The 24697-nt window shown below is 32.5% G+C and overlaps 1 protein-coding gene and 1 long non-coding RNA gene across 3 annotated transcripts; both read left to right on the top strand.

Moving 5' to 3' along the window:
• The first annotated feature begins 10475 nt into the window (after window positions 1-10475).
• On the top strand, window positions 10476-23205 carry LOC105118506 (uncharacterized). 2 transcript variants are annotated; one of them, XR_840958.1, is made up of 14 exons: window positions 10476-10685; window positions 12320-12410; window positions 12504-12588; window positions 12745-12829; window positions 13444-13513; window positions 14158-14227; window positions 15896-15941; window positions 16073-16322; window positions 16402-16607; window positions 16743-16817; window positions 20810-20879; window positions 21082-21163; window positions 22503-22582; window positions 22674-23205. XR_840958.1 is itself a non-coding variant. In XM_011016474.1 (14 exons), the coding sequence occupies exons 1-14, from the start codon at window positions 10567-10569 to the stop codon at window positions 22750-22752; spliced, it is 1413 nt and encodes a 470-aa protein (XP_011014776.1). In that variant the 5' UTR covers window positions 10476-10566; the 3' UTR covers window positions 22753-23205. The 2 variants fall into 2 exon arrangements, 1 of the variants encoding a protein (XP_011014776.1); XM_011016474.1 differs by having other exon boundaries at window positions 21082-21161; window positions 22496-22582.
• Window positions 23206-23345: 140 nt separating this feature from the next.
• Window positions 23346-24198, top strand: LOC105118507 (uncharacterized). The gene is made up of 2 exons (XR_840959.1): window positions 23346-23650; window positions 23767-24198. It is a non-coding gene; the product is annotated as an uncharacterized LOC105118507 (long non-coding RNA).
• Window positions 24199-24697: the final 499 nt, after the last annotated feature.

Genomic DNA, 24697 nt, shown 5'->3' on the forward strand with positions numbered 1-24697 from the left:
CTGTTAAAACATGTAATTCATTTCCTGTTATTTTAGGACGTCTGTTTATTGCAACTTCTAACGCATTGATTAATTATAGGAATGGATTGATGAAGCTATCATTTGGAAACATGACATTGGAGATGAATATTTTAAACATTTACAAGCAACTTGGAGATGATAATGATTTACAAAAAGTAGATCATATTGACAAATTAGTTTATGATATACTTGAATCTATTTTAAGTAAAAATAAGTTGGATGAATCTGAAGATTTGCAAATGATTTATTCTGAGGAAGAAATCACGGATGAAAAACTCACCAAAAATGTTGATGTGGATCTTTTATCAAAAGTGACAACAAATTCAACATTTGACATCACACCAATCGATGATTACTTTCCTAACGAATCCTTACTTTCTCTTAGTCCAATGCCTTGGTATGATAAAAATATCGATTTTCTTGCTTTAGGAGATTTGCCAGCTAATTAGAGTACCCAAGACAAAGAAAAGTTTTTGAACGAAGTGAAGAACTTTTATTGTGATGACCCTAACTTATTCAAATATTATCCTGATCAAATATTTCAAAGATTCATTCCCGACAATGAGGTAAGTAGTGTCATTAAACTTTGTCATTCTGAAGCATGTGGGAGATATTTTTTGTCAAAAAAGACAGCTATAAAAATCTTTCAAAATGGATTTTATTGGCCCACCATGTTCAAGGATACGCATGCATTCTGCAGAACTTGTGAAAATTATCAAAAAATTGATACTAGTCAAAAAGTTTTGTTTTATAATTCTCAACTCTATGCATTCCCTAGAGAGCTAAGATCAAAATGGAGCAATCCTTATGGGGCCTATAATATTGAGAATTCAATGAATGACAATGTTTTTAAGAAAAATAGACATCATTTGAAAGCTTACTTTGATAATTTTCCTAGTAAAAATGAATCAACTGGTTTGAATAATCTTGTAGATAAAGGTTGATTATTTTGTTTTTCTCATATTGTTTTTGTGTTTCTTTTTGAGTGATTTTTGCTAGTTTCTCTCACCCTAGTGAAATGGTAAACAATGGTACTCCGTGACTTAAGTCAGTTCTTTCAGTTTCCCATAACAATTGATATTTGTGTATATATTTGTGCAATTCTTTGAATCTCTCTTCCAATTCTCATTTGATAATGGACACTAATCTGGAAAAATTGAAAAAGTATTTTCTCGCTCTGCCTCAAAATGCGATTACAAAAATTTATCGTGCTATATGTGTAAGATTGAGGTTGTTAATGAATCATGAAATTCCTGAAGATATTCACTGGTTGATTGAAGCAAAGGTCCGATTATCAGGTGAGTCCTCCAACTTCTTCATTTCACACATGCCTGGAACAAGTAAAAGAACTTTTACAAAGAAACGTCGTGCAAAATGACTGAAAGTCTGTCATCAATCTTCATTTCACACATGTCTGGAACAGGTAAAAGCACTTTTTCAAAGAAACATCATGCAAAACAACTGAAAGTCTATCATCAATGTGTTAGATGGACTTGTAATGCACAATGTCATTCTTTAAAAATGGTATTTATAAATCGTGAAGATAAAATACAGTTCATTAAGGATGGCCTGAGTAAGGAGTCTTCAGATAATCTTCTATTAACTCTTGATACGCATCCTAGTGGAGATGTGCATCGTGCAATTCATGATTTATGACCCTATTTTTATAAAGAACATGATCAACTTAGTTTTGGGAATCTGATTAAAAAAGATCATGTTTGCTAGTTTTTTAAGAAAACTGGATGAGAAGCCTATCCCCGACCCATAAAGGGTGTTTAAGTCGTTCTTGGACATAAAACCAAGGGAAGATGTGAGCCACAATCACAACTACATGTACATACACATGCTTTTTCAAAAAATAAATAAATAAAGAGAGAGAATGAGTGAGACTCCAGTTGGCCTACATATAAGTGGTATAATTGCTTTTTCAATTTCTCATCTATAAAATCCTCTCTTCCTTCTTTTCATTTCTACTCAAACCATACATTCAACAAATATAGAAGTGTGTAGCAATGGCAAGTTCCTCAGGTCATCACATAAGAAATATTTGTGTTTTCGGTGGATCTAATCTTGGGAAATAAAGAAATTTTTAGAATTAGCAAATCATCTTGGTCAGGTACTAGCTGAGAGAAAGATTCATTTAGTGTATGGGGGAGGCAGTCTTGGGTTAATGGAAGGTGTGTCAATAGCTGCATTTTTAGGAGGTATTCAAGTTTTGGGGGTCATCCCCAAAGCTTTAGCACAAGTGGACATCGGTGGAAAAACAATTGGAGAGGAACTTCAAGTCTCCACAATGTCGGCTCAAATGAATGCAATGTTTAACCATGCCGATGCATTCATTGCTTTACCAGGTGGTCTAGGTACATTGGAAGAGATCTTTTATATTTCCTCTTGGGCCCAACTGCACATTTACCATAAACCCATAGGTCTGTTAAATGTTAATGGTTATTATGATAAGTTGTTGTCTTTTCTTGATCATATGGAATAGGAATTTCTAACATCTTCTGCATGACAAATCATAATCTCTACTGCTACTGCTGAACAATTGATTGACCAACTACAATCTTTCATTCCTATAATTGATCCTTCCACGAGTCATATAAATTGGTCATCTAAGGAAATTCGTAAAAAGCTTAGATTAGATTTGAGTCTTTATTTGTGGATCTTTGTGTCTTTTGGTTTTATTATTGTGTTTTGTTGTTTCTTATATTTGTTTTAGTGTGTTTCAGGTTTGTCAGTGTTTGTTATTTCAGGTGATATCTTCTATACTCTATCTTTTTACCTTAGAATATTGAAGACAATTTCTCGTTTTAGTTGGAGGGGAGAGGATAATAGCTAAAAAAAAATAACTAGCTGTGTTTTCTATTTCATAAAGCATGTGCAAAATTATTGTTACTATGATAGCAGAGTAAAGGAGAATTTTTTATGACTCTTAAAATACATCTTAGTAACCATTCGTAACAAGGTCTATCATAATACTTCTTGAAATATTCAGGTTTACAAACTCTCGCATTGTTATCACTTAATTCTGCTCATACACTCATTTAACATGTATTCTTAAACCTTAATTTACACACACACACACACTTTAACATATGATTGTGGGTTGCATATTGGATTATTACATTATTTATATTCTTTTGTTAAAGGTAACAACTAAGGGAAAGGGATAGTATATAATTAAAGAAAACACAAAAAAAAAATGAAATGATGATAATAAAAAAGTAGATAAGTTTGGTTTCATAGCCTCCCTAACCTAAGTAATTAAGCCCAAAGGGGTGTTTCAACACCTAATACCCTAAAGTCAACTGACTTGGGAGCTATTGGCCCAATGCTTGTTATATGGGTTGAGGAGAAAAGCTTAAGGGAATGAAACATTTAACTATCTACGTATCAGTATCTGCGACCCGAGTTACTAAGCTCGTAGGGGTGTCTCAACACCTAATGCCCTAAGACTAACTGGTCTAGGAGTCATTAGCCGAAAGCTCGTTACATGGGTTAAAGATGTATAGTGTTTTAAGTTATATGTACATATATTTAAAAAAGAAAAAGAAAAAAATAATAATAATAATTTCAACTCAAGGAAGTTAACCTTAAACATTAGAACAACAATTTTGTTTTCTACCAAGAAAAGCCCTATAATTATGTGTTGATATATTGAGCACAAAAAAAAAATTATTAATATCTTGTTAAGAGATATCAAGCAGATATATAAATTTAATGAGAGTTTGTTTATCTAGATAGATTAATGGAAGTTGAATGATGAATACCTTGCTTTGTGGAATTTGCAAAAAAAATTTCTATTTTAATGCTTTGATTACTAGAGACTAGTAATAAGCTGGTTGGGGGGGTGTGATTAGTACTTAAAAATGCATTTTTTATCAAGGTTTTATGTCATTATTTTACACTTCAAGTATCAATAACTCCTTAACTAAATCATGTTTTATAATAATATATCTAATAATATAAGATACCTTTAATTTGTGGTAAATATTCATTTTAAATGCAGTCCTATCATATAAATGAAAGGATTGATTAATGAATTTAATAACTGAAATTAAAAGGACAAAGAGATGACCAAACTTAGAAAAGAGATGCCGGTGCAATCCAAACCAGAACACTGTTCGGTAATTAGGTCATATATAGAGTTATAGATCTCAGATTTAGGTCTACTTTATATGAATGGAAAGGTAAGACATATGCCTACAACTTTCATATGGAGCCTAAGATCTAAAAAGGTCATTTTCAAGTCCAAATTTGAGCAACAACAAAGAAGTCCGAATCTGTTTTCCACCTGAGCACTGTTCAATGTTTGGGCCATATTTGGAGTTCTAGAAGTCTAAATGACCTGCATTTTTTACACAAGAAATCTAAGACAATTTCCTACGACTTTTATGTTTTTAAGTGGCTCTAATTTTGACGTTATCAATGATGTTTTGGGCAGAGAAGAGAAGATAAAGATTGTCACCAAGTCAAAAGTTGGTCACCCACTCATCAATTAGTCATCAAATCAATAATTCCAATTTTGGCCTACAAAAGGAGGCATTTACCATGCATTTAGGTATCTTAGTTTTTAGATCAAGATCATTCTTTTGTTTTCTCTCTTTGTATTTTTTGTAATGTTTATGCTTTGCTTTCATTAATATCAAGTTTATGTCTTTCATTTACTTAGTTAACTTTTATCTTATTTATGTTCTTATTAAGTTTATTTATTTTTCTTTCTTTCATTATGTCTAACTAAGTTTATTATGTCAAGGTGAAAAGGTTACACTAATGGTATAAGAATAAGTATAATGTAAACTCAATATGGATTTTAATGTTTGATACTAACATATTTTGTATTTGTTATCTTGTTCACTCTTTAATACTTTGCTTGTTAAATAACTAATCTTGATTTATGTTGTATAACACTTGGTACAACAAATGCTTGGCACTTTCATAGCCCATATTATATGGTATAACAGACACCTGAGCTATGAAAGGAACTTGATTTATTGTTAACATAAATTATAATCATGAATGCTTGACGAGATTTACAAGTATTAGCATTAATCGAATAAGATGACTAATGTAATCATGTTAACAATCTATAATCAAATTAGAACCTCCTTTGTGTGTGGTTTCCACTTGAATAATAAGAGTTTATACTATACTTGTTTGACATACCATTAGTGGATCCTCTAACCTTAATATTTATTGTTATCATTGTTTAATCCTTACATTAATATTCCATCTCAAAGTTCTCATCATCTTCTTCTTCTCCTCCTTTTTCTTTATTATTATTATTACTATTACTATTACTACTACTACTACTGCTGCTGCTGCTACTTTCTACCTCCTTACCTCTCACCTCTCACTTGCAAAGTTGGCAATCTTTTTTCTTTTTGGACATATGCAACAACAACATTAATTTTTTTATTTCTTGTTTCTTCATAGCCATTCACATGTTGTTTTCAACAACTCTTTTTGGGAGAACATGTGATAATTTATTTATATTTAATTTTTTTTTTACAAATTTTAGGTTGTTTTTAATTAGATTTAATGTATCTCATTATTTTATTTTGTTAATTATAAATAATTTTTAAAAAGAAAAACATGTTATATTATATTATTTTAGAATAATATTTTGTGTAGCAAGGTTGCTTAAACTCTTAGTTTTTCATTGAAATTTTTTTGAACCTATCAAATATCAATTGTTTTCATAATGTTTATTTTTTGTACTTGCATATCATGATTCATTATAATCACGAGGTTAAGGTAGTTTTCATTTAGTAATCTTAGTATCTAAATTAAAGTAATTATTGTATGAGGTTTTTATTATAATGATTTTAGTTTTCTTGAGTTATTATTTCTTGTGTATGTGTTAATTTAATTTTAACTTTTTTTATTGTATTTTTTTACATATTGGTTTAAGGTTTCTTTTTCTCTAGGTTCATATCATAATTGCCATGTAGTATCACAATTAATTGCTATGTAGTGTTAATCTCTCACATCAAATGGCCACCTTTTATTTTTAAATTTTTAAAGATTTAAAGGATTGAGACCTTTAGATTCATGGAGGTGCAGGATCTCATGAGTGATTTGTAAGAATAGGCCCTATGAAAATCAGCAAAGAAAGAAATATAACACATGACATAATTTTTCAGGGACAAAGATAGAAGATAGGTAAACTGGGCAGCATGATTACGTCAAAAAATAAATACAAAGAGGCAGCATTGGTTCTTCGACAAACCATAATAGTTAACTAATTAGAAGCATTGGGTAGAGGGGAAACATGCCAAAACCCAGTAAAAGGTTTTGGCTGAACTGAATGGTTTTCAGCAACCTTAGCTGAACTGAATGGCAGCTTGAAAAACAAGGGGAAATAAATGTAAATTATTAGATGATAAAGATAAACAACAACAATATAATAATAAAAAACTTGGCACACAGAAAAACAAAAAAAAAAAGACCTAAATCTAAATAGACATGATGCATGCTTCAAAAGAGATGTACATAAAGAAAGATAAACCGAATGCTACTAGTTAGGGGAAGGATAAAACAACAACCAAAAAGAGAGCTAGCCAGATTAATGCCAGCTTAAAGAATCAGACAAGACACCTTCAAAAACTTTGAAGAGCTAACTCACCAAAAAGTAAATGAGTTACCTCAAGCGCAACTCTTAGCAGAAGAAACATTAAAAGAAAGTTGTATAGATATCCAAATAATAGTATAACAAGCATAGAATCAATCATTTCCTCAATTAGCTAACCAATGTATAGCTACGTTGGCCTCTCGGTATGCATGTTGGATTTGCACTTCCTAGTCTCTAGTTAATGTTCCTCCAGCTATGGTGATGAGTGCATAGTTCGAATCAATTTGCACTCGAGTCTTTGTGACAAATTCAACAGCTGGAGTAGAATGAAACTCAAGAAGTAATTTTCTAATACCTAGCTCTGAAGCCAATTATAGGCCACAAACCATTGCCCACAATTCAACTTTGATAAATAAACAAATCTTTATGCTGACAGCAAGATCTCCTATCTAGTTACCATTACTGTCCTGAATGAGACCTAAAGCTCCTGCTTATCTCGAATTACTTTTATTGCATCCAACATTTGTTAGAAATGTAAGCAATGGGTTTTTTTACAATTTACTTGATCTATTTGATTTTTATTACTATTGTTAATAATATAGGCAATTGTTTCTTGAAAAATTATTAGATTTTTATTGCTATCATAGCATTTTTATATCCAAAATATTTCATTGGTTCAAGGGTTGGGCCAAACATTTCATGATGGATTTTCCATAGGGGTATGTCCTAGTTGCATTTCCTTTTTATTCATGCTTTAAAATTATCTTTTATGACTTGGTTTTGTGTTTTTTTTTAGCCTTTTATTTTGTATTTTAATATAAGTTAATTTGAAGTTTTTGGGTGATCAGATTTTTTGATTGAGCATGAGTTTAAGATTTAACGGGTTGTAAATTTAAAAAATTAACCCCAACTTTAGAAGATTAGTGTTGATTCATTTTTTTTAGCTCATGTTTTTTTTTTAATTCCATCCTTCAATAATTGATTTAATTGGAGATTGAACTTCATTATTTTTTTTAATTTTCTTTCTATAGGATTTTTCACTAATTTTAAAAATGATACAATTATCTCAAGTTTTTTATTCATCATTTTTTGTTAAATTTAGTTTTTTTACAAAGAAATTTTGTTTTGTAATTAGATTCGATCAATTTCTTAAATATAAGCATGGTATGCCCCACTTCATGATATTTTATTTCTTAAATTAACACAAAATCAATTTAAAAATGAAAAATCAACTCAAATAAGAAAAATAATTTATAATCCTTGAGTCTTATTCTACTTTTTTTCCTAACAAAATGAAGGTTAAAAAATCCCATATAAAATTCATCTAATTAAATGAAACCATTTGACACCAAAATTGATATTTTATTTCATCGAAATAGGGTTAGACGATAATCTTCTCTCTCCTCTCTCCACTCTCAAGCCCATAGACCAAAAGATGAGCAAAATAAAGTTTCAAATCAAAACAATTGTAAAATCCTTTACCACTTCATTAAATAAATAAAAAAAGAAATTTAAGGACTAAAATAAAAAAGAAAAATAGAGGAAGAACTTGAAATTATTTTATTGTGACAAAAAACTCATAGCCTTTAGAGTATTATTTTTTGTTTTTAGATTGTTTTGATGTTCTCATATTAAAAATAATTTTTTTAAAATAAAAAAATATTTTAATACATTTCTAAGTAAAATAGATTTTAAAAAATAATATTTACTGTATTTCCAAACACACGTAATATACCATTATTCTTCACATCCACACCCTTCCAACTAACCATTCCATAAAAAAAAAAAAACCCAAGTTGTTGAATGCAGAGTTTATAACTCATCACAGCCAAAAAAACCTTTTATGCACTCTCAACCACTATAATAGATCCTTCTAAGAATGCTATTATGGAGCTGCCGAGTGTTGTAACAGGTAAAGGATTGGAGAATTCATGAAGCCTTGTATATAAAATTGACCATACTATTTTACGTAATAGCCAAAGAAAAAAAAGAGAGATAAAACTATGCAACAAAAACAAAAGAAGAGGCAAAATTAACAAAGCTACAAACATGCAGATATAAATGATGCCAAATTTCCTACATTTCGTATTTTTTGTACTTTTTCTTATTGCAACTCTTGAGTTTGGTTCAGGTTTGCTATGCTGAAGTGAAGAGACCTTGTGATCTATGAGCTATATAATTCTACAGTCTAAAGTTCATTTATTGACAGGCAATGCCTAGCATTAGATACTGATCTAGAGAACTTGCCAGCCCTAATCATCAGCCAATATTTATCTTAACAAGGATAAAACAATATGTGCATTCCTTTTCTGTCTGCACAAAATACAAAAAAAAAAAAAAATTGCATGACATATAAAATGCTCTATGCTCAACAAGGTGTATATACCTGAATAGTTTTTGAAGCCCTCACCCAAGAAATCATAATTAACTGCCCTTAAAATAGAAATTGAAAAAAAAGATGCAAAACCAAGTCATAAAAGATAATTTTTAAGCATGAAGAACACCCTTGATATATATATATATATATATGAAACATTCTGGACACAAGAAGAATACTATGGTAGCAATATAAATAAAATAATTTCTCAAGAAACCATTGTTTACATTTTTATCAATTGATCATATAACTTGTTAAAGAAGCCATCACTTACCTGTTAACCAATGATGCTTATTGTAATAAGGAGAGATTTTAATGTATGATGGAGCAAGATGGTTTTTGAACAAGACATGGGATTATGTGAGCTGACAATGCCTAAAAATCAGGGACAAATATAATCCCAAACCATTAATTCAAATAACAAACTATCTAACATCACAATACCTCATAAAAAGTTATTATCCTAAATCAAAACCAAACTTTTAAGAAATAAAAAAATTATATAATTTAACACAACCAAGGAGGAAATTATTGTAAATATTAGATACAAATAAATAGAAACAAATTATAATTTCAAGCATGTATGTATGTTGTTCTTAAATATATTTCTTTAACCCAAGACTTGCCTATTTTATCTTGAGTTTGATATAATAATCAAGTTTAGATATTTTGGATATGATACATTTATTGAATTTATAATTTTTTGAGTTTGATATAATTGCTAAATTTAAAGTTCTCTATCATTCCATTCATATTAAGATTCATTATATAAATAGTAAATAATTTTTTTAAGATATTTTTTTATTTATAACAAAAATATATCAAGAAAAGTGTAGAGGTAGAAAGATGAGAAATAGAATTGCATGCTAAAAACATACTAAAAAAAATATCATCGCAGAAAAAAATATATAGTTATGTGATAAGGACATATTAGGAATAATATTTTTTTTTTATTTTTCTTGGAAAAAAATAGAGTAATACTATGAAATCTTGGCCATGAAATTTCGCTTGATTTAAACTAATTATTAATTCAATTCAATTTATTTTATTTTTTTATGTTTTTTATTGAAATTTATTTTTCTTATAATAAGTTTTTATTAAATAATAATGCTTGAGATAAAAGATTGTTTTTGTTAAAAGAAACGAATATAAAAATATAAAAATATATTTTGATTAAGTGTAAATGATTAAAATATTTATAAATATTTATTTTAATTGCTTTATTTTTTTTAAAAAACATGCTAATAATAAAAGATATATTTATTAAAATATACATGAATATAAAAAATAAAAACTTATTTAATAAAGTGTTTTTTTAAAACAGAATTTAAATTATTATCTTTGTTTTTATAAATATCGATTTTAATTTAATTGTGAAAATAGATTTGTTTTTTTAAAAAGAAAGGAGACCCATACGTTCCTTAGCCGTGAAAGCGAAGTGGGAGAGTAAATGCGCTTTGTTTTTTATTCATTAAAGAAAGAAAGAATCAAATACTAGAAGGGACATTTACTTGTAACTGAAACCTTCGTCGTTTAACTTCTACTTGTTCTCCCAACAAAGAAGGGTTCAATTCTGCTGAACACAAAAAAAAAGATGATGGGCTGGCGAAGAGTATTGAAATCTTTACAGGCACTGACCGCCCACAGTCTTCTCTTTTCTTTCACTCTCTTTCTCGTCCTCAAGCTTGATCACGTCGCCTCCTACTCCTGGTGGTCAGTTTCTTTTTTTTTTTTGGATGAATTCACCCATGGATTTTGAATTTTACTGAAATTGGTAGTAGTCTAGATTCAAGCAATCTCTCAAATTTGTGGGTTTTTTTCCGGGTAATTTTTTGTTTGCGAAACTTGAATTGCATACATGGTAGTTTAGTGGAAAATGATTTTACCCTTTCAAAATCTCAACCTCTCTTCTGCGAAGAAAGCCTTTTTTTTTTTGTTTTTTTCTTAAAAAAGAAAGAACCTTCAGTTTTATACTAGGATTAGTGTTACAAACCAGGGCAAATTTCTGTTTTTTCAAAGTTTTACTGTCGTTGCGTTTCGTGTTTCGGGGGATAACAGAGTGACAAAGAATGAAAAGTAGAAACTCTATATTATACCCTCGACCATGTTATTCCTGATGTCGGTGCTTATTTCGTACTCGGTTAGAAACGCTCCAACTGACGAGGCAATGAAATCTTTTTGGGTGTTATTTTAAATTACAGTCTCGTGTTTATGAATATAGAACGTTCTTGTCTATTGTTTTGGTATTTGATCAGTTCTATTGGAATAGGGACTGATGAGGTCGTGAAAACTTTAGATTGGGCTTTCAGGCTGTGATCTTAGGTTGGTCCGTGAGCTTTTTTGCAAAATAAGTCCTCTTGTGGGCACAAGAGATACTCTAATGCTTAAGTTAGTAAAATATAGGAGAAGGAAACAATGTACCTGAAAATAAGTGGAACTATAGGGAGTGTGCATCTATATGCCATGTATTTCTGTCTTTAAGTTTGTAAAATATGGGGTGGATGGTTTTAGGAATGAAAGGTTGATGGTGATTATAGGAGATTGTATGACCAATCCTTTAATGGATGTGTTTGGAGTCCAAGACTCAGGACTTTTTTCCTATTCTTACCTGTGACTAGGTATTTATACATCTAGCGCTTGTCCTTGAACTTACTTCATGGAGAAGAAAAATATTTTCATTGAAAATTGGGTCATTGTGTGCTTGCCATATGGGGATGTTGGTAGCATGTTGTTGGTTGTTGTGCCATACGTTATTGGTGGAGATATTGGTGTTGAGTTGTGTCATTATCGTAGAAGAGTGCCTACTCTACATAGAAAAATTGTGTATAGAAAAAAATTATATGCATGGAAAGTTTGTATGTGCAACTCCTGGGGAACTTGAAAAAATACATAGAGGTGTGTGTTGGGACAATATTTGTACAACTCGGGACTTGAAATACCTAGATTCTAGTCGTTCAGGGCCAAACAACCATGATTTCTAGCTGTTTGGGTTGAGAGACCAGTTGTCTGGGCCATGGCCAAGCAACTGGAATGTTGGCGCATGCCATGCACGCACAATGTATTTTTCTTCTTATAAAATTTTTGCGCTCCATCAGGGACGAAAGTCAAAGTTGGTATTAGTCAAAGTAAAGAGGTTTGAATATTTGAGTGTTTGGTAAAGTAACATAACAGAATGAGGTGGGTTGGGGAATGCAAGATTTTCTTTTCCTAGTTTAATGAAGTGATTTTATTTTAAACATATATGGTTCTTCAGTATCTAAATTTGTTCCTGCTATCTTCTGATTTAGATGTTATGTATTTAATGTTTTGCATGTTAAAGTTTACAATATGGATAATTTTATTTTCAGGTTAATATTCTTCCCACTCTGGACATTCCATGGAGTTGTTGCTCGAGGAAGATTTGCATTACCTGCCCCATCAGTTCCACGTAATCGTCATGTAATATTTCCTTGTTTTATTTTGGGGTCATGAAATATTTAAATCTATCATTATTTGTGAATATGAAGTGTTGAGCTTTTGTTTCATGAACAGTGGGCGCCGTGCCATGCAGTTGTGGCAACACCATTGCTTATTGCATTTGAACTGCTTCTTTGTATATATCTCGAAAGTGTTTATGGTATATATACCAAATGCCCTCTAGTATTTTTATGCTGTTGAGAATTGACACGTGATAATAACCTTTTCAAGTCTCTTAGATTTTGTATTTGTCATTATATAATAATGTATGTCCTTAGGCCTTCAAACTTTCTTAATGCTTTATCCTCTTTTGCAGTTTATCATATTCCAGCTGTAAACTTGAAGATTGTCTTTATTCCATTTTTGGCATTAGAAATAATTACTTTTATTGACAATTTCAGGTATTTTCTTTGGATTATTAATTCATCTCAGTAATTTAAATTACAAATAAGCAGTTAATATCCTACATTGCTTTTACATAGTGCAAATTGGCACTGAGAACTTTTTGTAACTGGCCATGCCTTTTATTTTTTAACAAGTTAGCTCTAAGTCATATCCAAGCTTAAAAAGCATGCATTACTATATTGGTCAAATTTTAACTTTTCCTTCATTTTTTATGGACAAATAGAATGTCAAATTATTGCTACAAGGGCTTAAATTAGCACAGTATGCTCTATGCTTTGCCTTGATTGTTCTTTTACACTTAAATACTTCTTCCTCCATAGAATTCAACCTTTTCAGACCAAGAAAAGATAATTAAACCAATTGTACTAATAAAAGATAATGTCCAGAATTTCCAACTAATTGTAAGTTCTGTTCACAATTATGTTTGCCATCGTATTGTCTCTGTTGGTAACTAGTGTAGATGTACTGTTTTTCCAGTTTACATTCAACACATTGATTAGCCTCCCTTCCTCCGCCCATATCCAAGTCTTCTTTCTAATTGGTAAATACTATTGTGCGCCCATTTCATTTATTGTGTGATACTGTTAATGGAGTTTTATTTCTTCTACAGAATGTGTAAGGCTCTAATGCCAGGGGAAGAAGAAAGCATCAGTGATGAAGCGATATGGGAAACATTGCCTGTAAGTTTTTCATAGTACTAACTTGGAGATCTGTTCAAAGCATGCTACAGTTTATTATTTTGTCTGTTGCTTGGAACTTATTTAGCAACATTTACTAAATTTATTTATCCCTTTCTTTCCCAAAACGAACGTAATTACTTTCTTGACTGAGAGTAGGTATTGGAAATATTAACAATCGAAGAGAGATTCAACAACTAAAAGAAAGATTGATTCTTTGGGATCCTTCCTTTCTTCAAACAGAATGAACAGAGATAGAATCAGACCGATTCCCTAAATGCCTTTCTGGATATTCCTCAATGTCCCAGCTAACACATTGATTTGGAACATTTTAAACTTCAAGGACTCAACTTATTTGTTGAAAGTAAATAAGTTTTCGTGAAATTATGGTTTTTTTGGAAAAAAGAGAGATGTCTTTGTGTTCTGTGGTTTGCATAATTCCAAAATGTTTATCTTGCTATAGACACTATTTTCATGCAGAAATCCTGCATGCAATGTTTGCAAGTTTATAGTATTTTTTATATACCTATGATCAGGTGCCACTGTCACAAATTTGGCATTTTCATTTTGGTTTGCAACTCACATGATGGTTTAGGTTGTATATGAATCTGTTCAAGGATTAATGAACTTCCATACTATTTTTGTAGCATTTCTGGGTTGCAATTTCCATGGTTTTCTTTGTGGCTGCTACAGTCTTTACCCTCCTAAAGCTGTGCGGTAATCTTTCTTAACTTGTATTATTTTTAAATATAATAACATTGGTGCATTCAAATTAGTTCGGGTTGTCGTTTTTTCCTATTACCTTGTTTTGATTCAGGAATCGGTACCATAACATTTATTTCATCTTTTCAGATAGTCATGTTTACCACCCAAATTTCTATTAATTTGATTTTTTTTATCTTACATGCATACATCATAGTTGTCAGCATCATGTTGTTATTATTATTATTGGTATCATTGTCATCGTTGTTGTTGTTGCTACTTTTTTACTTTTGTGGAATGGAAATGGAGTAATTGGACATCAAAAAGCCTCTTTTTAATTCCACAAGTAATGGTGATTAATTATTTAAAAGCTGTTTCTTGAGAAAACACAATCTAACTTCCTCTGGAATGGGCTAAAGACAACTTCGTGAGTTGGAGTTGGCATATTGGAGCTATGTGTGTCACTAGGGTCATTTCAGGCTTTGTAGAGGAATTGAATGTTTGGCAAGTTCAGGTTTTTGATAAAGAAATATGGAGCTGTGGAATTGTACTAGCTAAATTTTCAGTTTCTAGAGGTATATTCTTAAAATGCTATTGATAACCACCTGAATGATCCATTAGAAAGGATCCTATTTACATGGTCTGAAAGTCATGTGTATCTGCAGTGAAGGTTTTTTTTTTCCAGCAAATGATCATTTATCTGGTGAAAATGTCATTGGATCATATTTCATGATAAATTAGCATCCCAAATTGAGTGGTGTGACAGGGTTGAAGGTTCTTTTCAATGAAAAACTTCATGGTCCTTGCAGAATGCTGAGTGTCTAGTGAAACAGTAGTTCTTTGAAACATATCTTAAAAACCAACATTTTTCACACTTCACGTAGTTCATGCTTTTATATGTCATTAAAATTGTGTCTGAGTGCACTCTTCGCTTCATTGGATACCAACTCTTCCTCACTGACATTCCTTATTTGGTTCCTATAATTGTTACATCAGGGGATCACTTTCCATATAAATTAGCACCCCAAATTAAGTGGCTTGGTAGGGTTGAATGTTCATCTCAATGATTTGAATTTTGTGTTTGTAATGATAAATGTATAGACAAGCTGTTGTTCTTAAAACATAGCTTAAAAATAAAAATTTTGTGCAGCTCATGAGATGCATATTTTTACATGTCATTAACATTTTTGTGCGCGTGCTGCTGTGCACAAGACATGGCATTCCTTCCTTCATTGGATGTTAGCTCTTCCTTACTGACATCCCTTACTTGGTTCCTGTTTTTGTTATAGTGGAGATCATAATTCAGATATCCCTTCCCATCATATGATGGTGGTCAACTGCTTGGCGGCAGAATACGTTCATGTACTATATATGAGACTACACTTCAGAGAGAAAATTACTTTATTTCTTCAATTTTCTAATTGATACTTTGAAGGCTGTGGAGGTTTATTCTTGGAGTAATGCTGTGATGTCTTTGCTTTGTCTAATATAAAGTCACTTTGGGGGCCTGTTTCCTAACCTGGATAGTGGAAATTGAATTATGTACTTTCTTTGCCATTGATCACACTGTAACAGCTAAACTTGTCCTTTTCTGTAATGTGGGCAATCCTATCTATACCGAATCCTTGCATGTGTCCTACCAATATAATGACTGCTTTCTGTTTCTTTCTTAAAACATTTCAGGTGATGTGGGTGCGCTTGGCTGGTGGGACTTGTTCATAAACTTTAGGTAAGGCTGTATTGATCCTTTCTTTCCAATTGCTGTTTCTCTGTACTGCTTCAGAGTTCAGACATAATAAAGCAGGAGACATGCTTTTAGTGCCACAACAAAGTGATAAATAACAACATTTTTTTCTGCAGCATTGCAGAGTTCTTTGCCTTTCTCGTTTGTACTAAATGGTCTAATCCAGTGATCCACAGAAATTCTCAGACAAGAGAAGTTAGTTCTTCTTCAACAACCATTAGATATCAAGATTGGAATGTTGGCTTAATGGTTTCTCCCGAGGAGAATCAACACCAGGACAGAATGTGTGGTCTGCAAGAAATTGGTGGCCATATTATGAAAATTCCTTTAATTGGTTTCCAAGTTCTCCTTTTTATGCATTTAGAGGTACTTGTGTAATTGACTTGTGATCATGGCTGCTGGATGGGATTCTTTTATTAGCAGATAATGGCCTTTTTTATTTCAGGGAACACCTGCTGGTGCTAGAAATTTACCGTTTCTGGTTCTTTTCTCTCCACTTTTCCTACTTCAAGGAGCTGGTGTATTGTTTGCTGCTTCTAAGTTGGCAGAAAAGCTTATTCTTTTATTGCGGAGCGAAGCTGGCCCAGGAAGATATTTTAGATTTTCCTCAAGAGCTCATGACTGCTTGGGGTTCATGCATCATGGTTCCAGGTAATCACTACCTTTCCATCAAAAAATTAACCTGTCCAGGCAAGGTTGTCACTCCACTGAACCAATGTGAGTATTTGATGTGGAATGGTTACTAACAGAAGAAACTGTTCTGCACATTCCAATTTGTTAATACAGGCTGCTGGGCTGGTGGTCAATTGATGAGGGAAGTCGAGAGGAACAGGCTCGATTGTACCATGGGCGAGATGCTGGGTTAGTATATCATTTTTCCCGTACATTTAATAATGGCCCATAAATTGCAAAAGTATTTTTTTCTTTTTTGAGCATGTGTCATGTTGGATGACATCCTTTGGCAAGGTCAAGTGAAGAAGGACAAGGACATAACAATAGAATTGAGATATTTGAAACTGGATTTTGCACATTTAAACCTAGGAATCTGTAAGCTTAAATTTGAATGGACTGCAGTATGAAATTGTTCTAGGAGCTGATAGATTTTTTTCACACACACACACACACACACACATATATCCTTGGAAGTTGCTTAGTGTGGAAAAGTAGGGATGGGAATTTCATCGGGGGTGTTGTGATTAGTTATATATTATTATGTCAAGGTTAGTTCCCAACCTACACCACAATATGCGTGTGGTATTGTGGTGTAGGTTGGGAACTAACCTAATCTTCAGCCTCTTTTCCTCGGTTGCCTCTCCCCTTTGTCACATCTTTCTTCTCCTTCTCATATCTTTTTCTAATTCTTATATAATCTTTACAAAATGACATTGTATCAGAGCATAACAGTCTAGATATAGTGAGTTCAAACTCAAAACTCTTCTAACAGCCTCAACAGTTCCCTTGCTGACTTCAGCTATATCAGCATGACATCATCACACTTCTCAGGTTGTCGCCTAAGAAATGCCTCGGCTTCATGATCAAAATCCCCAATGTTCAACTGTCAATCATTGTTCCCTTAACTGCCAATTTGTCAAGTTAGGTGACGAATCTTAAATCTTGAGAATTATAGGGCTGTTTGTTGTAGTAATTAAGCATGATTGCATGTGATTGAGTTAGTAAGGTGCTATGTGGTTTTTGGCTGGTTGGGCTCTTGTGGTGTTCAGTTATTTGGGGTCAAAATGGTTTGGATGCCTCTCGATGGAGGATCTCCTCTTTAAATAGTGAAGTACCAACATAATTACATTCTAAAATCACTCCTGGACCATAATTACAATTGTCTATAAATCAATCTCCCTAAATTAAGTAATTACATATCAATTAATCTCCCTAGATCAAGCTCTCTAAATCAAGTAATTGCATATAAATCAATCAAGATATTATAACTAACATCCACCTCAAATTGATGTTGGTGGATTACAAAGCATCAATTTGTAAATCATGAATTAATGTCAATGACAAGATAGAGCCTTGGTAAACATATAAGCTGTCTGGAACTTAGTGGAAAAATAAAGGAGAGTAATCATATGTTAGTCAAGTGCTTCATGAATAGAATGATAATCTACTTCAATGTGCTTGGTGTGCTTATAAAAGATTGCATTAGCAGCAATTTGAATGGCATTGGTGTTATCAGCATGAAGAGAAGGAGTCAGTTAAGGAATCCCTAGTTCACTCAACAGACTCTGAAGCCAAACAATCTCAGAGCATGCAAATGACATAGCATGATATTCAGACTCGATTGAGGATTTAGAAACTCTATGCATAGCTTGTTTCCAACATGCTAAGTAGAAGTTCAAGAGTAAAACTTAAGTACAGTATTAGTATTAAAAGTATCTTGAAGAGTTCTATGAGAGAACAAATACCTATATGGAGGATGTGAAATCCGAATGACCGAAGAGGTTCAGCCAAGACAAGATCAAGTGTTGGAGCTAGGTCATGCAATGGAACTGATGGACGACGTCTCTAATACACAATTCTTGACTTAAAACATTCAATATAACTTGACATATCATCAAAATTAGGAAGACCAAAAGAAAGACTAAAAGAAATATTGATTTTCAAAGAAGACCACAGTTTGACAAATACAAAGTTTATTAGCATCTGAATCATAAAACACAAACCCCTTATAGACATTTCTATATCCTAGAAAGGCACATTGAACAGATTGAGTAGCAAGCTTGTGTCGTTTAGTTGGTGGCAAGTGAAACAAACGCGACCAAATATATGAAAAGAATTATACTCTGGAGCAACACCAAATAAACAGGAATTCAAAGAATCCAATTTGAGAACTTGAAAGGGTAACGATTAATCAAATAAACAATTGTAGATAATGCTTCAAATCTAGTTGGTACATAAGACTCGATTAACAATTTATGAACATCTAAAAGGTGACGATTCTTACACCTTGTAACCTATTCTATTGAGAAGTGTATGGACAAGAATGTTATGAGGGAATACCCTTCATTTGTAGATAAGATGGAAAGTCATTGGACATATATTTCCCCTAGAATTAGATCTTAGAGTCTTAATACAAGTATAAAATTGATTTTCAACAAAGGTAACAAAATTTTGAAAAACTAAAAACATAGTAGCTTTAGAATAGAGAAAATATAAGAATGGAGGAAATATACCTAAACAAAAAGACTATAATTATCAATAAACATCACAAAATATTTATACCGAGCATGTGAAATAACGAGATTGATGCGCACACATTGGTATGAATGATTGCAAAACTAGTGGAAGCCTCATTGCCTTAGAAGCAAATTATCACATTAAAGAGGGTGAAGGCAAGGTGGTGGAGAAAGGGAGGTTTTAGAGGTTGGTTAGTTGATTGATTTATCCTTCACGCCTATCCTAATATAGTTTATTTAGTTATTGTAGTTGTCAGTTTATGCACGATCCCTGTACATCTCACCTAGATGTTGTTTATCACATCTTATGTACCTAAAATCAGCTGCTGGGAATGGATTGTTATTCACATCTTATGTACCTAAAATCAGCTGCTGGGAATGGATTGTTATTCCCAATGACATTTAAAGGTAGATGCCTTTATTGATGCTAATTAAGTTGGATTACCAAATGAAAGAAGATCTACATCAAGATATTATACTTTCTTTTGTTGTAATCTAGTCTCATGAAGTGTGAATTTTATGGTTTAAAAACCTGATCTATGAGTTGGGAATGACAAATGATGATCTTATATCACTATTTTGTGATGATCTCACAATTTTGGTCAACATGACCGGATGAAGAACATCGAGATTGATAGGTGCTTTATTAAAGAGAAGTTGAATGATATGACTATCTGTATTCCCTTTGTGATGTATAAAAATCAATTAGCCAATATGTTTACTAGTGGACTTGTTTCACTCTTTTTACTTGCTAGATGGACATGAGATATAATTATGCTCCACTAAATTGCTATATTATAATGTCATGGATAGTTATGTAATCTCGTGCTCCTTCTTCTATATATATATTCTTTGCAGTGTAGGTTGGGCATTAACCTAATTTGCCTCCTTTCCTTTTCATCTCTCATTTCCCTTTCCTTGTTTTCGTATCTCACATCCTTCTTCTCTTAAACAAATATTAACAAAACATCAAGGGTACCCTTCTTAGTACTTCTATTATATTTTAGATTGTTTGTTCATACATAAATAATTTTTTATTTGTGAACTTGCATTTTGAACTTAACTTTTTTTTTTCTTACGGATTTTATCTTATAGTGGAGGTTTATTAATTTTCATGCTTTAAATTTTTAGGATGTGATTTCCAAAATTATTTCTTTTTATTTATTTTCTTAAGAACTTGGGGTTGGATTGGGTACCCAATAGGTGGACAAAGCTCTCCACCTGACCTAACCTGATCACGTCAAATGTGGAACAGATAATGGTTTTATTTTCTTAAGAACTTGGGTTGGATTGGGTACCCAACAGGTGGACAAAGCTCTCCACTTGACCTAACCTGATCACGTCAAATGTGGAATGGATAATGGTTTTAGGTATTCTGGGTAAGGTTCAGCCCGTGTAGGTACACTAAAAACCTGCTCCGCTCCAATCCAACCCTTCTCCATCTCTTAATAGAAGCAAATAACTCTAAACCTGCATTCAGTAGTATATAAGCAATACAATTTTTCTGGAAGCATTCCTACAATTTGAGTTATCCATGTTGACACCAGATATTCTTTAATGTCATTTTATCAAGCATCCTCAATTTTGCATTTTGAGTTTTCTCCATCAAGTGTGCAAATTTGTGCTCTTTACTAATATTTGTAAATTTGTTTCATTGATCTGCAGTTATAATACTTTCTGTGGTTATCCTCCTGAGATAGTGAAGAAAATGCCTAAAAAAGATCTCGCTGAGGAGGTGATTTAGTTTTCATTTTTGTTCGTTGTATGTTATTTGTTGCAATGGAAAAATTTCACATATACATATAAGCATGCTCTCTTTCTCTAGGCATTTGTTTAATCTTTGATTGAACCATGGATTTTTATTGGACAATTCAAACATTGATGATGACCCTCTATTGTCTGCTTTTGCATTAGTATACGATTCTGTTATATTTCAGGTGTGGAGACTGCAGGCAGCTCTTGGTGAGCAGACAGAAATCACAACATACAGCCAGCAGGAGTTTGAAAGACTTAAAAAATGTAATATTCTCATCTTTTGCTGATGGTCTCATAATCAAGGGACATGGTTTGAAGGTGTGAATATTATAATGTCTGTTATTTGGAAACCATCAATTTTTTAAAAAAAAATAACGATAGCACCCTTGTTCCATGAATTTGAACATTCTTAGTTGAATTACTCATTTCTGACATGTGGATAAGTTTGATTCACTTTTTACCCAAGGTTTGAAAATTAAATTTTTTTACTTTTTGTGCCAGTGTTCTGGGTTTATTGATGAAGTAAAATAATTTTCAGAATGGTTAACTTTCAATCCAAAGTAATTCTGAACTTTTCATAATATCCATGTGAAAATCTGTTAGTCCCCAATTGGAAGATGGAAAGGAGCCTGGAAGAAACACTCAGCCGTGTTTACTTGTGGAAAAGTTACTCTACAAAACAGAAAACTAAAGAAAACATGTTTACAAATTGAAAATTAAATGTTTTTTTCTTGAAAACGTGCATTTTCTATTTTTCTAGTTCTGTGGAAAACTGAAAAACTCAAAAAGGTTGTTTTCCCGATTCTTCACTATAAAATTAAGGGCTTCCTTCGGTTTATCTAATTTCTTATGTTCATTTCTTCGATTGTTTTGAATGTAAGCCAAATAATGCTCTTGTTTTCTATTTTAGAAAATTTGTATTTAATAAATATGTTTTACTGACTTTGATTATCTCAAGGAAAGATATTTTAATCAAGAACCTGAAACTCAGTCTCCAATTTGTCAATTGCAACGTGAAATATGCATGTTGAATTACAATAACTGTAATAATACTGTCACAACATTACACATACTTGAAAAACAAAGTGTTTGGGAATGCGGTTGAAACAGCGTTTTCCAAAAAATTAATTTTTTTTTGGCTTAAAATTATTATTATTATTTTATGTTTTTAGATAGTTTTGATGTGCTGATGTTAAAAATAAATTTTTAAAAATAAAAAAACATTATTAAACTGAAATAATGCATCACACTAATTTCCGAATGAAAAACATTTTGAACTACAACCGCTACCACATTCTTAAAAACAAAATGCTAAAGATCCAATTAGTTATTAAACTGAAAGACATCATAATGCACTAATATCTTGGAATTTAGATCTACAATGCAATTTTCTTAAGCATAGATTTTCAAAGGGGATCAATGTATCACACTATATTATTTGAAATAAGTCATAGAAAAGCTTCATGCATTGCAAAAGATCCTGCTGTGTCTGCTCTGTTGTCTATAAATGATGGGAGTTTACTTGAGATATTCTGTTGCTTGAGTTTTCATTATTCTGTTGTCATCATGAGATATCTAAATACTATTTTGATGTACTGGTCAGGAAAAAGTTTTATGTAGGGTGTGCTTTGAGGGAGAGATCAGTGTGGTTCTGCTCCCCTGTAGACATCGTATCCTTTGCAGGTATGGCTGTAACTTGGTATCTGCTAAAATGTAAAGCTCTTCTTGTCCCTTTTCTTTTTGTCATGCTCATTGATTCTTAAATTTATTGCAGCACCTGCTGTGAGAAGTGTAAAAAATGTCCAGTTTGTCGTGTCTCTATCGAGGAGTGCTTATCTGTGTACGACGTTTAGCTTCTAACCCAGCAGTTTCGTAATATGAATGATCAATTGGAGTCCACAGATAAGGTATAACAGTTTTAACAGGGAAGTTCATTTTGCAGCTGATCATAACTTCTACTTCTGCATGCGCTGCTTGTTCAAATTAACATGATCATGCATTAGGGACATACAGGGGACATGGTTGCTTTACTTGTATTTGTACCTTTATTTTTCTTCAAAGAAAACAAATGAAAGTAGTATGTAGTTTTTTATTGGTAGAAGATGCTGATATGTTTTTGCCATGCCCCGTATACCCTCTAGACATTTAAGAGCTGTATGTCTGTGTATAGAAGTGAGTGTTGAGGTGGCTGGGACCTATTTTCTCTTGGCATTGGAAGCTTGAAATACATCATTACGTTCTAATGTAGATACATTTACCCTCTTGGGAAACGTTTGTATGTTACCTTGCAAGTGATAGTTTGAGGATCCCCATCGTAGTTTCAACATAACTCTCTATAGTGATACTAATTTTGACTTGTGAGATACAAGTTAAAGAACGACTTCAGGGATGTCAGAAAATGAGATCATAACACCTATACGAGTTTATTCTACAAAACAGGCAAAGATGTGCCATGAGTCATTCCTGTAATATCAGAGGTTTAGTCTCTGTTTTACGCCTAACTAGATTTTGGAAGTTGATTTTGAAGCATTCAGCTCGAGTTTATTGTGTTTGATTAATCTGTACAATCAGCTGCTGCTTGGCACCTTTACTATTTGCATTTACCAATTTGTTACCCAAGTGCCTTTACTATTTAGCAGCAAGTCCAGAGGTTGCCAATCACATTATTTGCAGACGACAGGGACATGTCTTTCTTGGTAAACAAATCTGAAGCATGCCAATTTGAAGGATTCACTACTTTTAGAAATCCAGGTAATTCAAGAAATATGCAGTATTATTGGTAATGCGGCATCCTTGTTAACGCAATTAAAATAATGCAATAAATAGTTATTGTTGCTAGAGTTGACAGCATCTTCCTATCCCAGCAGCCAGGAAGGATTTTCAATAGATTTGCCGTTACAAACATTAAATCACGAGTGAATGGAAAATCTTCCCCCATTTATCATGCTGTGACAAATAAAGCTTCTGTTTAGGATTTGGCATTATGATGCCACTCTTGGTAGCTGGCTTGGTAGTTTCAAATTGCCCGTTAGCTGAATTGCAAAATCATTGAAGCAGTTATCAACGGTCCGCAATGATGTGTCTGGACAGATTATGCACACTTTAAACACCGGCTGGCTGATCCATGCGGTAGTTTATTTGGCAGCTCTTTATGAAAATGTCTTGAGTAATTGCAGCAACTATGCTCTGTGGGATCCTCATCTCTGCTTACATGAAAACTTGGTGTAAGAATGCTTGCCCAATATCCTTCATGTGCTTGCTCTAATCAGGGGCAACAAAAATAGATGGACATTTGACTCTGGTTTTACTCTTAAAAAACGAAATCCCCTAGTTTACTCGCCTTGTTAGTTCAATTCAACAATGATTGGAGAATTACAAAAAACAAAAAAACTAATATTTAAAACCAACCTTTGGCAGCAGCTAGTAGATCGTCTTCTGTGATGGTGAATCTAGGAAGCTTGTATCCAAAATCATTAATGCTCAGCGGGTTGCTCTGTGGGCTTCTCAAATAATCATTATGTTGGGGTCACAGTTTAATAACGACATTGTTGGGTTTGTATAGATTTTAAAAGTATATGGTGAACAAGGGTAGGGCAACAGCATGTAGTTGTTCGTTTGTTGGAATATGCAACTTCGGAGCTGTCAATACAAGCCCAAGCCATTTTTGCTATGGTAACTTCTGCGCTATGCTTTTTAACAGACTGCTTCCCCTTGAGAGTTTAGACGCTACCTTAACAGTACCAGCTGCCTTAATAGCATTAACAAGCGTGACTTGTTCTGCCATGCCTTTTCATTCAT

Source organism: Populus euphratica, unplaced genomic scaffold, assembly GCF_000495115.2.
Source record: "Populus euphratica unplaced genomic scaffold, PopEup_1.0 scaffold1992.1, whole genome shotgun sequence".
Lineage (NCBI taxonomy): Eukaryota > Viridiplantae > Streptophyta > Magnoliopsida > Malpighiales > Salicaceae > Populus > Populus euphratica.

What these genes read in the sequence shown, in the direction of transcription:
- LOC105118506 (XM_011016474.1), top strand. Translation starts at nt 10,567, where the DNA reads ATGATGGGCTGGCGAAGAGTATTGAAATCTTTACAGGCACTGACCGCC. An exon ending in TACCCTCCTAAAGCTGTGCG is followed by an intron (nt 14,228 to 15,895) that starts GTAATCTTTCTT and finishes AAAACATTTCAG; the next exon opens with GTGATGTGGGTGCGCTTGGC. An exon ending in AGACATCGTATCCTTTGCAG is followed by an intron (nt 22,583 to 22,673) that starts GTATGGCTGTAA and finishes AATTTATTGCAG; the next exon opens with CACCTGCTGTGAGAAGTGTA.